The 18,552-nt window shown below is 39.1% G+C and overlaps 1 protein-coding gene across 1 annotated transcript in view; it reads left to right on the forward strand.

Moving 5' to 3' along the window:
* Positions 1-18,552, forward strand: part of LOC126108650 (insulin-like growth factor 2 mRNA-binding protein 1) — an 824,356-nt gene that overhangs the window by 778,534 nt on the left and 27,270 nt on the right. The window contains 3 exon segments of the mRNA XM_049913959.1: positions 4,071-4,187; positions 9,529-9,664; positions 17,884-18,075. Of these exon segments, the coding sequence (XP_049769916.1) occupies positions 4,071-4,187; positions 9,529-9,664; positions 17,884-18,075 (445 nt within the window).

An 18,552-nucleotide genomic window follows, 5' to 3' on the forward strand; every position in this document is an offset into this window, starting at 1 on the left:
GACTGGTGCAGTCCCCACTAGTTGTATGTCATCAGAATGTGCAGATGCAGGATGAGGCGAAGTATAAGACATTCAGGAGGTAGAATGCAGTTCTTCAATAAGCACACATAGGAAGTCGACACCTATCTGTGTTCGACACACACGTATCGCGAGCCTTTTGTATTCGTGGCCTCTACCCTGGGAGTTTACAGAACTTGGAGACCTTAGAGAAGGAGATGAGGGCAGAGAGTTGAAATTTTGTCATTGGCTACTTGCAAATTGCTGAATAATGGATGTTAATACTGTCGATTGTCGAAGCCATTTTCACTCTTGACAGTACCAATAGTGCTATTAACTCTCATTGTCGGTACAGACCCGTGTGGCTTATGGGGATGCATTTTGAAGACTGCTTTTTGCTCATATCTGGTGTTGACAGTTTTTTGGGCGTATTGTCTAGACTTTCTTGAAAATGAGCTTCTATAAATGCAAGAGATTTCTTTGGCTGCAAGGACGGGAATGTACTAGCGTGATGAGGCCATGACACATTCTAGTCATAGTGACACGTCATGTAAACCTAATGTTTCTCAGTAGGTGGATTCGCAGAAACGTTGACATTTCTCGGTCACCGAACTATCAGAGCATTTTCATCTGAGAGGGTGATTGAAACGTGAAGTCTACAAAGAAAAAGTAAATGTTGGAGACCAATTTATTGTCTGGAGTTCATCAGTGTCGGAAGTAGAAAGAAAGAAAATTAGTTTTGGACTTACCTTTGCTTAACACCTCATGAGAGTGAGATACAACCAAAAAGTAAGTATCCCTGTATTTAAAGACAACATCGTTACTTGGAAAACATTATTGGCAACAGGTACAGCAATGTTTGAGCTATTTTTTTATCATAGTCAGCAGAGGAAGTGAGACCCTCGTCATATTGTGGAATCAACTTTTGTATTTCTGTGAATGGAACTAGCGTGTGACAGTTGTCTTCTGCCCTTTGTCATTGTTGAAACTCTGGCCGGACAATAGGAATTTCTTGAGGTACAAGAAAAGGTGGAAATCACTGGGTACTCGCCGTTGGCACGATACCGCTGCAGAAATGTCAGTGCTGCACTGAAGCATTTCATTTTATGCTAGAGTGTCAAGTTTTTTGGCACCCACCTGGCACACAATTTCTTGAACAGCAGGTGCTTAGGGACAATTTCATGCAACAAGTATTGCGATATCACCAGAAAATGGCTGCTGAGCTTGCGTACTCGTGAAGTGGGTGCACTGCCGCACCAGCTCAACCGGGCGATGATTGATGAGGGATGGTTGCCCACTGCGCTCTTAACTGTGGATAATTTGATGACCTTTAGAAAAATACCTACACTGCCAACGCACTTTGCTCATGATGTTTGGCCTCTAGACCTGACAGAGCTGATGAATTTTCATGGATGGTGTGTTTTGTGCATTAGGGAACCTTCTCACTGACCGAACCTAACAGGTGTTGGGAGAAGGAATAAGACACACTGTTTGATTATCAGTCATAGATCTGTTACGATGCACAGTTTTCCTGGCTAAATAAGTCTAGTTTAAAGGAAACAGTGTTGGAAGACATACTTTCTGGATGCCCCTTGTATTTGTTTCGGTTGCATTGTATCAGCTGTATCCGTGTGACACTTTGTTTGAATTGCTCTATACTACATTTTACTTCAGAGTATGAGTAAATACTTTGGTACCATAGTGAAGTGTTGATTGCGAAGTTGTAGTTTTCTATAGATAGAAACATTTCTTTTAATATAGAGGTTTTATTAAACAATAGAATTGTGATTTGATTTGTAGCAATCTTTTGTTGTAGTTAGGGACAAGAAATTTTCACAAAAAAATCGCACAAACCAAGTTATGAATCTGAGGGTGACAGTGTACCAATATTTGTATCTGATGGTATTGATTCTCTTGACTTCTTGTTTCCTCAAAGTCGAGGTTCGTGTATATGCCTGCTCTTAAATTTTATTTCATTTCCGGTGTAACTGAATGTGATATGACTTCAAAAGTAGCACTGAAATTTGAAAAAATTAGCACTGAAATTGTAAACAAACACCAAACTTGTCTTAGAAAAACCAGAATCTGGCAAGAAATAACACTAATCTGACCTAAAAACACTGATTTTTCCCTTAAAATGAAAAGATTTTTTCCTGTCTCCAACCACAGTACATTCTCACCGGCTACATTTTGTGTAAAGATATCAGACATGGGTGAGAGCCTAGAGGTGTACATTTCTTCCTACATCATTCAAAGGTTTAGCGTGCGGCACATTGTTGGAAACTCTCTACTTCCACCCTCTTGACACTTTTCCACCTATTTACATCTTTCTCACATTCTTGCATCAGATGCTTGCACTTACATTGCTGGAAGCTGTCCCCATTTATGCATTCTTGAGGAAGCTCATTCCACAGATCTGCACTCTTGTCATTGTTTCCTTTGTTTTTGTTAAAATTAATCTTGTTTCCAGTTACACTTTATTTTTCAAGTGTGGTGTACAATATCACATATTATTTGACAATGAACAAGTTTCTTTCTCAGTGTCCCTGTCTCTCCCATTTTTAACTTCAGACCCAAAATAATTTTCACTTTTGTCGATTTCCCTGAATCGCTTAAGGTGAATGCTGTTGCAGTATTTTCAAAAAGCACATTGCCGATTCTTTTCCCTGTCCTTTATCAATCTGAACTTTTAATGACCCATTTTCGACAGGTCATTAATCTCTATTCTATCTTCCTTCTTTTCCCCAGTATGCCACAGTCTCTTTTTCTTCACAGAACGGAGTGAGGTCACGTGTGAAACACTGTAGTTTATGCTAACTTTCATTAATAATTACAATATTTTAGGCATATAATAAAATACCTACAATCACTTCTAAATAAGTTTCTGGGTGATACTTTGCAAAATTTTTGTGTGCCATGTGGTGTGGTACACTAAAACTATGATAGTACAGCACTGGATAATCTGGCAGGTGCAATAGTCCAGCATGCGTCAGAAAATTTCCCATCTTTTTAGATCAGTGTGGTTGACAGTACAGTCTGGTGCCTTTGAGAAACATCAGAATTTTTTGGCATGGCATGTCGTCAGTAACAATATTATCTACCTTTGTGATTATATTCTTGCCAAGATAAGCCAGTTGCATTGTTAGCATTGTGATAGTATTAATGATTCTTTGTTCACTAGGCCTAAATTTACAGTAATTACATTTGCATCAGTGCTGCGTGGTTTTTTTTAGTAGTTATTTAATAAATTCATTTCATTGTATCATTATTCAGCTACTTGTAAGATTGTCAAATTGACTACAGTAGACGAAAAAGTTCATGTGTGTAGGGAATGTGTTTCCCAAACGGAGCAAAATTGCAATGGAGCAAAAATGCGCCTAAGAAGGCACAACACAAATATGACATTGACATCATAGGATTTGAAACAGATGAGAACTGAATCAATATTATGAGGAATTTAATATTGCATCTTCAGCTACATACAATATTAAAAAACAAAAACCACAGGAAGTTTATATCACAATCTGCTTCAGTTAAAAATCTGGATGTTTGGCAAACTCTAGAACACTTACGTTAGAAACTGTAGACGAAGTTTTGTGTAAGTGGCTCAGTGCTAAGAGAGCAGAGAAAGAGCTATTAACAGGTTATATGTTACTTTCACAAGGCATTAGATCTTTTCAAATCAGGTTTGCTTATTTTATTTTGTAACTGGCATACAAAAACTTATTTATGCATATTGAACTTTTCTGAAACTTTGAGTGTTTAACTGATTTAATAGAGCAGAGCAGTACAGTATTAGGTTTTAGATTTTAGATTCAGTTTTGTCTTTACAGAGCGGTAATACATACTTTCAGTTTTTTATGCTGTACTCGGTCCTGTAGTTTTAGATAAATAAGTTATATTTTTACATTAAAACTGTAGGTTCTGCTTATATCCCCATTTTTAAAACTGACCTTGATAATCCGGCATGGACAGATCTCGGAGCTTGTCAGATTGAGATCTTACTGTACTCTGTTGGGTCTTAATAAGTCTAGCTGTGTTTTAATTTTTGTGTGTTTGAATTGGATTTACAGGGAAATTTCTTTGAAAATACTTGCTCACAACAACCTTATCGGCAGAATCATTGGGAAGGGTGGTAACACAATTAAGAGAATAATGCAAGACACCGACACGAAGATTACCGTCTCCAGGTGAGTTGTGGAGCTTTATACCTTCTGATGTTTGTCAGTAATTCAATTTCTTGACAATTACTGCTACTAATGGTAATTATTTTCATTGGATTGAACATATATATAATCTCAGTTCACTTTGACGCTTCAGAACATTAGTCGTGATACTTGGCTTTCCCCCACGGAGGTAGTAGAGTATTCAGATCCAAATTTTGTTGTTCTGCGTAAAAAGTACTAAGAATCTAGTTTTTTTTACGGTTTATTTGTCTGTGCCAATATTATTTTCTGCCAAATACTTCGCATTAGATACTACACATATGATAGCAATTTTTCCAGTCATTAAAACACTTCAGGAACTTGGTTTTTTGGATAGCTCTTACAGCTATGTGTTTTTTTAAACTCGTATGTGCTTGTAAAATGACAGCCATTTAGAATTTTCCTTATGTTTGGGAACAGAAAGGTCACATGAGCCGTACATGCAAATTGGAAGTGAGAGTGTCTTTACAGTATTGTTTCTGGCCAAATAATTCAATACCAAGTAACAAAGTGTGAGTAGGTATTGTATCTGTCGTGTTCAGCAGAAGCTCATATTCAATGGGTTTTATGTTATGTTACACTCTAAGAATATGTGCTGTTTTTAAGCACCAGCATGTCGAATGTATTGAGAACAAATAATTATTGGTATAATTTGTAATAAAATGACAGGAACGTCAATTGCTGATTAAAGAATTTTCAGATTCAGGTATTTTCACATTATGGCTCACGTGTAATGAGAGTAAGGCATTTTAAAAACGATCCATTTAAGATTTGTGGACACATGTTATTATTATGATTTGTAATATAATAGTCAGTATCATTTTGGAGATGAAAGTGAAGGAAAAGAAACAAATTATATGTGACTCACAGCATATCCAAGTGGCTTATTATTTCTAACTGTAGTGTTCTCAAGTGTGGGTGGCACAGTCATGAAAATGGCCACTAGAGGTCGAAATTAATACTCTGTTGATTTTATGTGATCATCAAATTGGGTGGGAAAAGATGCAGACATCAATTCAGAGATGTGTTCAGTTCATCGGCTGCTTTTCAACAGACTGGCCATTTGTTGAAAACTTAAATACAGCCAGATGAAGCAAACAAAGGCCAATTTGGAAAAAAAAAGCAGCAAATATATTCACTGCCAGTGTATTTTGCTGTGTTACATATTCTCTTATTGGTAGTTAGGAAAAGACAGTTACAGTTTTTGTTTTGTTTCAAAGTGAACAATATTCAGTTCATTATCTGCTATATAAGCAAATTAAAAATATGGTCATAAATGGGGCTGGTAATATAAAGTAATGTATATTAAGAAATTGAATTTTTCGAGGATTCTTTATTTAAATTCGCCACTGTAGTGTGTAATTTATACGGGCTCCTGGTTTCTAACATACACATACCTGTTCATTTTCAAACAAGACATGCCCTAAAAGTGCTTGTCAAAGGGAAATTCCAGTCTGAACACTTGTTTAACATCTACACAACAGCCATTCAACAGGTATGGAGGAATCTTATTACATGCTTGATACATTTAATAGTTTCCTCTGTTGAATGTACCAAACATGTAATAAGATCACTGTGTATCTGATGTATACATCTGTTCAAAAAATTCTGGAACATTTGTAATTTTGCGCCAATAGTCTGTTGGAGCAAAATGCAATTGGCATCCTTGCACACGCCTGTGTTCAGTGTGTAACTGCTGGAAGTTTCATCGTTGTATGTGTGTTATTGTTCAGTGCTGTATTGAGTACAATGTAGTGGTGCACAGTTTATGAATTTTGAGAGTTAGAGGAGCAAAGCATCTGCAGTAAATTTTGCAATAAAATCAAGAAAACTTTTACAGTGACAAACTAAATGATGGAGGAAGTCTATGGTGATGAGTGATTAATCTGTACTCAATGCTACGAACGGACAGAAGTTACAGATGACCCTCGTTTGGGACACCCTTCGACCTCCACCGATGTCGATTGTGTCAGGAGCATTGGTAAAATTGTGCATGCCAATCAAAGACTGCCTGTCTGAGGAGAATGTAAAATTTCAGTTGGATCAAGTAATGAAATCCTGACACAGCATGTTGTAATGCACAGTGTTACTGTCAAGTTCGTCCCACGGCTCGTGAGTTGAGACCCGAAATACCTTTGCCTTGTAATCTGTGAAAAGGTTTTAGATTGCACAAATGAGAACATGTTCTTTAAGAGAATCATAATTGATGATGAGACTTGGGTCTATAGTTGTGATGTTGAGACAAAGGTTCGAAGGTCACAGTGGGCCAGGAAGACGAAAAAAAAAAACCTCATCACATCGGGATAAATGTTGAATTTGTGCCACAGGGACAAACTGTTAATCAATGCTACTGTCGGGAGGTGTTGCTGTGCTTGTGAGAAAAGAGGTCTGAAATGTGGTGAGACAATTCGTGGCTCTTGCATCGCAATAATTCACCGGCACATTCATATCTGTTGGTGCGTGCCTATTACACATAAAACGAAATCCGTGTGCTGCCTCATCCTCCGTCCTCTCCATACCTGGCCCCTGCAGACTACTTCTCTTTTCCAAATTTGAAAACCCCATTGAAAGGATGATGATTTGCAACTGCAGAAGAGACCAAAGAAAATTTGCAGACGGTGCTTCATGCTGTCCAGAAACAGGTGTACCAAGACTCCTTCCAGAAGTGGGAATGGTGTTGGGGGCAATATATCAATTGTGGAGGAGAGTATTTTGAGGAAGACCATGCACAATAAGTAAAAGGTAAGCGTAGAAGAATTTTGTGGACAAACTTCTGGAATTTTTTGAACAGACCTAGTAAGACTGTTTTGTGTGGGCATTGCGCAATTGCGTCACTGGAATTTTGCTTCGATAAGCACTTTTAGGGCAGGTCTGGTTTGAAAATGAATGTCCGCAGCTCATGGTCGTGCGGTAGTGTTCTCGCTTCCCACGCCCGGGTTCCCGGGTTTGATTCCCGGCGGGGTCAGGGATTTTGACCATAGATGTTAAGTCCCATAGTGTTCAGAGCCATTTGAACCATTTTGAAAATGAATGGCTCAGCATAAATTACACAGAACTGTGACAAATTTAAATAAAGAATTATCAAATCTTAAGTTTCTGGCCCTTCCCCAATGTTTAATAACGAAAGTTTCATGATTGGTGGTTGTGAGAAGAGTTACTTGCTAGGTTTGGTTGCTCATTGTGGATGATATATGGTGAGTTGTTCTTCTGGATGTAAATTCAAAGTTCAACGAAGCAAATTCGTTTTTTTCCTTTGTTGACAATGTGTGCAATCTGAAGGTTGTCTTTAACGTGTAATTGAATGGGCATGCCCTGTCAAATGTGTTTCAAAGATGGATTTCCCAAAAATTTTTAAATTGAAAATGTTTATGCCTTTTGACTAAAAACACCAAAAAGCTGTTAACTCAGTACCACACCTGTGCTTCTTGTCAAAAACATGATCCTATGGGGTATCAAGTGTAATTTGTAACTGGATTGAGGACTTTATGGTAGGGAGGATACAGCATGTTATCTTTTATGGAGAACAATCGCCAGATGTATAAGTAAGTTCGGGTGTGCCCTGAGAAAGTGTGTTGGGGCCATTGCTGTTCATGTTGGATATTAATGATCTTAATAGTAAAATCAGGCTTTTTGCAGATGAAGCACTATCTGAGAAAAGCTACATAGATATTCAGTCAGATCTTGGTAAGATTTAAACATGGTGTAGAGATTGATTGGCAACTTGCTGCAAATGTCCAGAAACGTAAAATTTTGCACTTTGCTGAATGAAAAAACGTATCCTGTGAGTATAATATCAGTGAGTCCGTTGGATTGGCCAACTCGTACAAATACTTGTGTATAGTACTTTGTAGGGATATGAAATGGAATGGTCACATAGGTTCAGTCATGGATAAGCAGACAGTAGACTTTAATTTATTGGTAAAATACTGGGAAGTACAATCAGTCTACAAAGGAGATTGTGAGGATAAGATTAGAATAATTACTACAGGCACAAAGGCATTCAGTGGAACAGGAAGACAACCTAAAAAATTGGAACATTGGGAGATACCCTTTGCCATGCACCTCATGGTGATTTGTGGAGTTTAGATGTAGATGTAGAAGTAAAATTGTAAGGGTATTAAAGCGAAATTTGTGACTGGGTTGAGAATTTCTTGGTACAATGGACACACATTATTGTAGTGTTGCTGACAGGTATGAAAGTTAATGTCAGGCATTCCCCAGGAAAGTGTGCTGAGACCCTTGCTATTCACGGGCATAACCGTGAGCTTACTGCAGATGATGCGGTTACTTACAGTGCATTACTCTGAAAAAAAGCTGCACAAATGTAGTCACATCATAAGATTTCAGAGTGGTATGAAGACTAACAACTTGTTTTGTATGTTCAGAAATATAAGGTTCTGCACTTCACAAAACAAAAAAGAATGTAGTATCCTAAGACTACAATTTCAGTCAGTCACAGCTGGAATCGGTCAGCTCATACAAATACTTGTGTATAACAGTTTGTGGGGATATTAAATGAAATTATCACATAGCTCAGTTGTAGGTAAAGCAGGTTGCAGACTTGGGTTAATTGATAGAATACCAGTCTAGAAAATGGATTGTGCATAAAATACTCATGTGACTCATTCTAGAATACTGCTCAACTGTGTAGGATCCATATGAAATAGGAATATTGAACATAGGCAGAGAATGACAGCACAAGTGGTCACAGGTTTCTGTGACCAGTGGGAGTGTGTCACAGAGATGCTGAAGGAACTGGACTGGCAGACACTTGAAGATAGGAGCAAAGCATACTTCTAAGTTTCAAGGAATATCTTTAAAATGGTGAATGGAGGAATGTACTGTGACCTCCTACCTAATAGTCCTTTAGGGCTTATGAAGACAAGATTAGACTAACTGCAGCACGCACAGAGGAGTTTAAGCAGTTCTGTTCACACTCCGCATGTGAACAGAACAAGAAACAGTCCTCATAACTGTTATAATTAGTATTTTGGGACATACCATCTGTCGTGCATGTCAGTGTTGTGCAGGGCATTTGTGTAGGTTTATAGGATTGTTGTACAAAAATAAATTGCGTGAAGGAAAAATATAAGTATATGTTCGCTTTGATGTTAACTTTTCAGGAAGGAAGAGCCTATTTTGCTAAATTGGAACTGTTAGTGTCACAGCATTTCCACATTGTACTGTTAGTATTCCCACTAGGCCAGTTTCATGAAAATGTTCGGTATAGCTCCATATTATGTTTAGGCTGGTTTCTTACTGTGATTTGCTTTAGTCTTTCTCCAATTTGTATTTACTGATGTATCATGTTTCTTCTGTTTTCCAGCATAAATGACATAAACAGCTTCAACTTGGAGAGGATAATAACTGTGAAGGGTACGATCGAGAACATGTCGAAGGCGGAGGCGATGATCAGCGCCAAACTGCGGCAGAGCTACGAGAACGACCTGCAGGCGATGGCTGTAAGTCCCTGATTTAATTGAACCTAATGTAGATACTGAAGCGTCTTTTGTTCACTCACACAGGTGTTGCTCGAATGCCGTATTGGAGGAAATCTTCGGGCGTGTGGAAAGAGTTGTGAAATGAGTCAGTGTATGTTAACAGGCAGAAGTGGCCACTGCTTGCTGTTTCTGTAAAGTAGACTAACAAATAAATGACTGATTTAATCTACACACAATAAATTTTATGGATAATTGAAGCTTGTGAAATGTGGTGGAGCAGAAGAGATTGAAAGTTAGACATGGAAATTTAGAGGGGTAAACGGATAGCTAATAGAGATTTAATGAATTGGGTCAGGGAGAGCGGAACATTATTGCATGTTGCAGGACTTGACTAAAAGAAGGTATCAGTTGGTAAGACACATCCTGAAACATTCAGTTAATTTGAGACATCGAAGAGGGACTGACAAAAACTACGATTTGAACACGGTAAGCCCGTTTGAGTTGATACAGAGAGCAATAGTTAAGCAGAGATGAAGAGACTTGTAGAGGATATGCTAGTGTGGAGAGATGCATTAAATGAGCCTTTGGACTGATTAAAAAGTTATGATTGGGAATATAACAAGAAGAGGTAAGTGGATTTTACTCTATATAATATGAACTTGGGCTTGGAATGTTTGCTTCTGTGAGATCCTTATCTTTTGTGGAAATTCATAGCTGTCCAATCCATACTTATCAGCGTTGCCAACCTACACCCGTGTTCTGAGCACCTGAAAAAGCAGTACGGTCACAGGGACTGCAATCAATTCTGCTGTTGCAAAGTTTGTAATGAGACTCCTACGGACCAGCAGTGGTCTCTTCTCTCACTTCGAAAGAAGAGAGTGAGAAGCAATGCAGAGTATACAAAGTATTCGGTAACAACTACTGTGTATTAGCGTGCCGACATGGCAGTGTTGTAAAAACGGTAGTTCAGGCCCAATTCCTGCAGCAGTTAAGAGTTCCACATTAATGTGTTCACATTATACCAAATTTTGATGTGTAACTGCCAGACAAAACTACATATTTCTCTATTCTAAATCCTATGTTCCGTGGTAGTGTCCTACCTTGCTGTGTGTGATGTATATATTATAGAAACGGTCCAGTCGCCCACAGCTGATGTGGCACTGGAGCTTAGAGTGCACTGTCTCTGCGCATTGATGCACAGGTGTGTTCTTCATTTTTGCCAACAACTTCTGACGCACAAAAGTAGTTACATATATGGCCATATATTTGGATTGCATTGATTTAGATGTTTAAATTATGTACACTTCCTAAGGATTGTAGACTTTCGTAGTTTATGTAAATTCCAGTTCGATACCTCTATCTTTTCTAGGGGAACAAGGAGCCTAGACAGACAGATGGACAAAAAAAGTGAGCTTGTAAGGATTCCATTTTTAAAGATTTTTGGTACAGAATATTGAAAATCACATGAAATCATTGGGACAACTCACTCATGAGTTCCAACGTACTGCTATCAGTCCAGCTAGCACAATGACTGTGCATAAGGAATTAAAAAGAATAGGGTGCAGTGGTCAAGCAGCTCCACATAAGCCACACATTTCTGTGGTCAGCACTAAGTGACACTTGAGGTGATGTAAAGAGTGACATTATTTAACATGGAGTTACTGAAAACACACAATTTGGAGTGACCAGTGCTTCTACATCCTGTGGCAGTGTGATGAAAAGTGCTGGGTTTGCCAAATGCCTGGAGGACATCGGCTGTCATTGTGCGTAATGCTACCAGTGAAGTCAGGAGGTGGTGATGTTATGGTATGGGGTGGTTTATGTAGTTAGTGTGGTTCCCTTAGTGTATGTAAGAAAACACTAAATGTTAAAGGATACAAACATTCTACAGCATTATGTACTGTGTACTGTAGAGAAATGGTTAGAAAACAAAGATCGTTCCCGTCAGTGACGGCGCAGTTTGTCATAAAGCAGTGTCTGAAAGGTAGTGGTTTGTGGATAGTTAATTCCTGAAGTTGACTGGCTTGCGCCGTCTTAGCCCGAACCCAATGAAATACCTTAGAGACAAGTTAGAACGTCAACTTCCCTCTGTACCCAGTGTCCAGTGTCATTACCTTCTGGTTTGGGTTCTTCAGGAAGAATGGACATCCATACATTTCAGTGAAAGTGTCCTTAGCAGAGTTCAAACTGTCAAAAAGGTAATGGGTGGACACCTCTCGTGTTAATTTCCACTAATAGGCGTCTCGATATTTTTGATCAGTTAATGTAAGAATGTAAAGGCTTTAGCGAGACACTTGTTTATCGAATTCCTAGTGCACACTTGTGTGAAATATTTTCTGGACCTAACTGTATTATTTGAGGAGACTATGCCATAGGACAACACCGAATGAAAGTATTCTAATGATACTGTCTTTCAATTGAGTCAGAATTCCTAGGAACTTCAAATGTTGAGTTTCATGTATGCACATCAGTTATGTCTGTACCAGTTGATTGTGAAACTATGATCTTCCATGTGCTAGCAGTATGTCGTCTGCAGTGTATGTTGTGTAGGCAAAATATTTGAAGAATGTGTGTGTGTGTGTGTGTGTGTGTGTGTTTTAGTGTTGCAACATAAATGTCAGTAGATGATGCATTGCTTCTGATACGGAGTATGTAATAATTTATTTTGCTTTAGGTTCGGAGTTAGTTGTCCTTGCACGTCATATCAATTTATACGTAAGGAGTACTACAGCAGTTGTAATATTTATGAGTAGTTGTACTTCTGCGCAAACAAGATAAACTTTGTCCATCTTTGTGGCACAGTAACTGATCCATTAAATTTCTGATGTGCAGCCTCATGAACTTCATCTTTTAATACTTTTGCAATACTCTATATGGCCATCTTCAGCGTGTGCTGACAGTCTGAAGCTACAGTACTCCCCCAATCTTTTTCAACCACAGATACACAAATCCAAGAGATATCAAGTCCTTGCAATCTTATTAGGGAAGTGCCAGATTCTGTCATTTGTCCAGTTTGAAAGGAAGTCTCTTGTTAAATTCTTTCTCAAATGAATTTGAAAAGTTTCTTTCACCACAAAATCCCAAAGAGATCCAGTCATTTTCAAACTGCATAGAGTGAATGTTTTTGATGTAGTGCCCTGCTACAGCCGATTTATTGGGCTGTAAGAGCTGGTACAGTGTTCTATGTATATTTCCTGGACTATTAAAACTGTCTGCCCAATGTACGCTATGTGATCAATAGTATCCGGACGCCTGACTGAAAATGACTGACAAGTTCGTAGCACCCTCCATCGGTAATGCTGGAATTATAGTGTTGGCCCACCCGTAGCCTTGATGACATCTTCCACTCTCACAGGCATATGTTCAATCAAATGCGGAAGATTTCTTGGGTAATGGCAACCCGTTATTCACGGATTGCTGCACTGAGGAGAGGTATCGATGTCGCTCGGTGAAGCCTGGCATGGAATCGGTGTGCCAAAACATCCCAAAGTTGTTGTATAGGATTCAGGTCAGGACTCTTTGCAAGCCAGTTCATTATAGGGATGTTATTGTCATGTAACCACTCCGCCACAGGCTGTGCGCTATAAACACAATGCTCAGTCGTGTTGAAAGAAGCATCACCAACCCTGAATTCCTCTTAAACAGTGGGAAGCAAGAAGGTGCTTAAAACGTCAATGTAGGCCTGTGCTGTGATAGTGCCATGCAAAACAACAAGGGGTGCAAGCCCCCTCCATGACAAACACAACCACACCATAACACCACCGCCTCTGAATTTTACTGTTGGAACTACCTACGCTGACAGATGATGTTCTGCGGGCATTCGCCATACCCACACTCTGACATCGCATTGCCACATTCTGTACCGTGATTCGTCGCACCACACAACATTTTTCCACTGTTCACACTCCTTACACCAAGCAAACCGTCGTTTGGCATTTACCGGCATGATGTGTGGCTTACGAGCAGCTGCTCGACCGTGAAATCCGTTTTCTCACCTCCCGCCTAACTGTCATAGTACTTGCAGTGTATCCTGATGCAATTTGGATCTCCTGTGTGATAGTCTGGATAGATGTCTGCCTATTACACATTACGGCTGCCTTCAAATGTTGGCGGTCTCCGTCGGTCAACAGACGAGGTCAGCCTGCACGCTTTTGTGGTGTACGTGTCCCTTCACTATTCCACTTCACTATCACATAAGAAACAGTGGACATAAGGATGTTAATGGAGTGTGGAAATCTTGCGAACAGACATAGGACACAAGTGAGACACAAGTGACACCTAATCACATGACCACATTTGAAGTCCGTGAGGTCTGCAGAGCACCCCATTGTGCTCTCTCATGATGTCTAATGATTACTGAGGTCGCTGATATGGAGTACGTGGCAGTAGGTGGCAGCACAATACACCTAATATGAAACTCTTTGGGGGGGCTGGGGGTCCAGATACTTTTGATCACATAGTGTATGTAAGGGGACTCCAAGGAGAAAGCATGATAACCTGCTTGTTTGTGTTATTTATGAAGTAATTACATGCATTATTAAAGCTTTTGACTTGTAAATGAAATGACATATGTACCTACTGTAATGTTAAGGACATTTTAATTTAAATGTTTAGTGTGCATCTATTATACAGTTATAATCAGTTCCTGTGTCATTTTGTGTAACCCAGTTCTCCTTCATACAATTTATAATGAGAGATGTAGTTATCACTAGTGCTGCTGTTGACATTATCTCTAGAGAAACATAGAGTAAATTGTATATGTCTATAGATTGCAATTAAACAATAAGACTAACGAATAAAAAAGGAATTGAGGACTAGTTAAAACTGAAACGTTTTGTGGAGAATGGAATGTATACTGTAAAGTAACGTATAGATCCAAGATTAATAGCCTGTTTTAAATTTGTTTTGCAAGTGTTTGTGGAGGTACAGAAATCAACTGCAACTGTTGGAAATATAGTTCATTTTCCATACTATGATTCCTCAACTCAGTGATGCTAATGATATCGATTGCAATTGCTTGGCAGATTGCTCATTTGTGGGATGTTGTGGCGAGCGATATTGCATGCGACAGTTCACTGCGATTCATTGCTCGTGTGCGGGGCTGTTAACAGGTTGCGGGAAAATATTGTGAATGGTGGTTTCGGAAGCATTACGTTAAAAATAAATTCCATTATACAAGATGAATTATATTAAGTGTGAGAATGTGTGATGATTTTCTTAAATTATGGAGCTTTAGACTCTCATTAAAAAATTTTTGCCATTGCTTAATTTTAGTAGTATCTTTGTCTGTGATATAATGGGTAACATAAGCTAAAAAGGGGTTAGTTCTTCATGGTTGTTTTAATTCTTTCATATTAGTTCATGTTTATTTCAATTCTTTCATAGTTTACAAATTGTGCAATAATGATAGCAAAAAGCATAATTATCCTTAAAAAAGGTGTGAAGTGATTTAATGAGCAGTTTCACATATAATGGGCTTTTCTATGGAAAAGTGCTTGATGGAACATGTATTGAAACCAGGTAATCCACGAACTTTTCAGTGTACAGTAGTGAAAAATCTAAAATTGTGCTTGTCAGAAATATATTATATGGCGCTATACTGTATGCATATTGATTTAAACCATTAAGTTTTCTTATTTGTGTGTTAACACTTCTTAAGAGCGATGTTGCTACTGGATGAGTACATCACGTATCCTGTGCCCTGAATATCTGCCATCGTTGGTTGGCGAGATGACCTAACATAGCTGTAATTGACTGACGAAACCATGTCGTAATATTGATTTCAATGCTTCAGAAGCTGCTCTGCAGTATTTGGTGGAATTTCTGTTTATATTTTTGTAATACGCAAATATGCAGTGTAAATGTTGTCTCACATCAAATATCTTTACATAAGTGTATATTTGCTGGGTCTCATTTGCTAAAGTGCTGGGAAGTGCTGTCTGTTGGTTGAAACCTTCAGTGTTCAACTCTGAGGGAAAGTATGTTTTCACAGGAAAAAATGTACTTTCGGGTGGGGGAAAGTGAATTTTTAATTGGGAAATCTGGTTTGCTGCCCCCCCCCCCCCCCCCCCTCCCCCATACAAGTCGCAGAAAGCTGTTTTAGGATCTTGGAAGTCTTACTCACTTTTCATTACATTTACTCCTTGATAGTTTTTGTTGCCAGTATTAAAAATCTCTTTGAGCTCATCAGAAATTTACATAGACATGGTATGAAACATGAGAATTTAGTTTGCCTCCTTGTCTAGATTTTGTAGTAAAATTATGCATTCTGGCAGGAAGTTTTGCAAGTGGCTTCTAATATGAAGTAATTGGGTAGCCATAGCAATTTGAAAGAAAATTAAAACCATTACCCATTAACTGGCCTTTGTACGAATTATCTCCGTATAGAGATTAGGGCTGGAACAGTTTTACCTATTTAGAAACTGGTAGTGTTATAAAGCTAATTTAGAAGTAGTAATGTCCTGCAAACAAAACTGATTTTCCATGAAAACTGCCAGTATAATCAAGTAAATCTTCAGCCTTCATCACAGTGTAGCATTTTTCTTAAATTAGTCTGTTACTAAGTGACTGCAGAACCCGGTGCAGTTGCTGGTTGGCTGTCTAATGCCTCTTAGGGTAACAAAAATTTGATTTTCTCAATTTTGTATTATTGTTAACAGTATTTGAAAATTTCAAGCACTGTCAAGTAACTGTGTGTGTGTGTGTGTGTGTGTGTGTGTGTGTGTCGAGGCAGCATAACTCGTGGTGCGCAAAATATTCACCCTATATGCATCCAGTATTAGAGAATGAGAACACTTCGTGACTTCCAAGCATAATTTCAAACCTTCCCTAAAATGTATCTCACTTAAATGTTTAAATTAAAATATGATACATAACATTTGAAGCTCTTTTGTATAAGAAAGTTCAATACTTTAGAAGTGTGTGAAGGAATAAAAGATTGTCAGTTGGAAGTGGTAAAGGTGTGAAAACACCTGACACAATAAGATGATGATGTCCAGATGCAGACTGACATGACAAGAAGCTGTAATACATAACAGGGTATTCTGCACGTTGTCTCACTATGGGTCCGTAGTGTTGTCCCAGCAGCAAGTTCCTCACTCGGTAGCGATTAGACATTCAGTGGTCACTCGCTATGCGGGAGTTTGTGACACACCACACACACACACACACACACACACACACACACACACACACACACACACACACACTGCTGTATTTAGAATATGATGTCAACTCCTGACAGATACTACTTTGTTATTTGTTAATTTTTGACTCTACTAAGGGAGCAGTCCAACAAGTTGAAAATGAATGGAATGCACAATTTAGTCTTCTCTTAACATTCGACAATTCTGATTTTGACAGTCTTGACATTTAACTAATAAAACAAATGCAATTAAAAAGAACATCAATTTATTGACATTATTGTCTGTCGTACATTTGGGTCGTCAATATTCCCTAATTTACGGTCCGGCGGTCTTTCTGCTGTGCTTGCGATGTCGGGCGTGACTCTTCTGCTCTCGTTGCCACACGAAGGCCTACATGAATATCTGAGAAAAATAAAATGTGATTTCAAGTAACATTGATAGAAAATAAAGTTAACCTTAATTCTTGAGAAGATGATCTTACCGAACTTTTTACAGACTTCCCTCGCATGTGAAATTCGTCACACTCGTTCATTTATTGACAGCTAGAGTATGGTAGTTTCCGATACAGGCACTAATTTTGACTAGAATTAGTAAGAAGACATACCTTCTAATGTGTTAATTTACTTGGTTTTGTTTGAGGTACGTATACACGAGCAGAAAGTACTCACATGTTAATTGAAAATGTCTTGACAATATCGGCAGAGAATTTTCAAAGAGTGGTGTCGGAACCACTAGATGGTGGTGCTTCCAGCAGTATTTTCTTTTAGGCATTTGGCAACACTGGTTTACTCGACTACATTTAGGTAGTATAAGTGTGACTAACATAAAGTGGTACAGTGACGGTTTATTGTGTACACATTAAGTTTCTAAAATTTCCTCGTCTCACGTCAATGTGTATGTATAGTCGTGCCACATTTCCGAAGGTTTTCATCGGAGAGATCTACAGAATGAGTCAAACGAATGACTTTGCGGTCAGTATTAATAGAAAGCTTGAAGTTTTACAGATGGTACAGTTGTGTGTCTGAAGTATTATCTCAAAAGTGTCCCAAACATATCCAGTCAGAGCCAGCATTTAACTCCCACTCTTACTTCCAGCCTCAGAGCGTGATGTTCCCCGGACTACACCCGATGGCGATGATGGCGACGAGTGGCATCGGGTACGGCGCCCGGGGTGCCGGCTTCCCAGGGGGACTGTACGGCTCGGGCCCTGCGCCGTACCCCTCGATGTACCCGGGAGGTGTGCCTGCCCAGCCAGGGGGCCAGCCCGGAGCGGCCGGTGACGGCACGGTGAGTAAGCTTCTCTCGTACTCGGGTATGAGAGATCTGTCCCTCCTCCTTAACCTTAAGCGACCTAGCCGCTGCTAGTTGTTGTGATCTTCAGTCGGGAGACTGGTTTGATGCAGCTCTCTGTGCTACTCTATTCTGTGCAAGCCTCTTCATCTCCCAGTACCTACTGCAACCTACATCCTTCTGAATCTGCTTAGTGTATTCATCTCTTCGACTCCCTCTAAGATTTTTACCCTCCACGCTGCCCTCCAATACTAAATTTGTGATCCCCTGATGCCACAGAACATGTCCTACCAACTGGTCCCTTCTTCTATTCAAGTTGTGCCACAAACTCCTCTTATCCCCAATCCTATTCAACACCTCTTCATTAGTTATGTGATCTATCCATCTAATCTTCAGCATTCTTCTATAGCACATTTCGAAAGCTTCTATTCTCTTCTTGTCTAAACTATTTACTGTCCATGTTTCACTTCCGTA

The sequence above is a fragment of the Schistocerca cancellata genome, chromosome 11, assembly GCF_023864275.1.
Source record: "Schistocerca cancellata isolate TAMUIC-IGC-003103 chromosome 11, iqSchCanc2.1, whole genome shotgun sequence".
Classification (NCBI taxonomy): domain Eukaryota; kingdom Metazoa; phylum Arthropoda; class Insecta; order Orthoptera; family Acrididae; genus Schistocerca; species Schistocerca cancellata.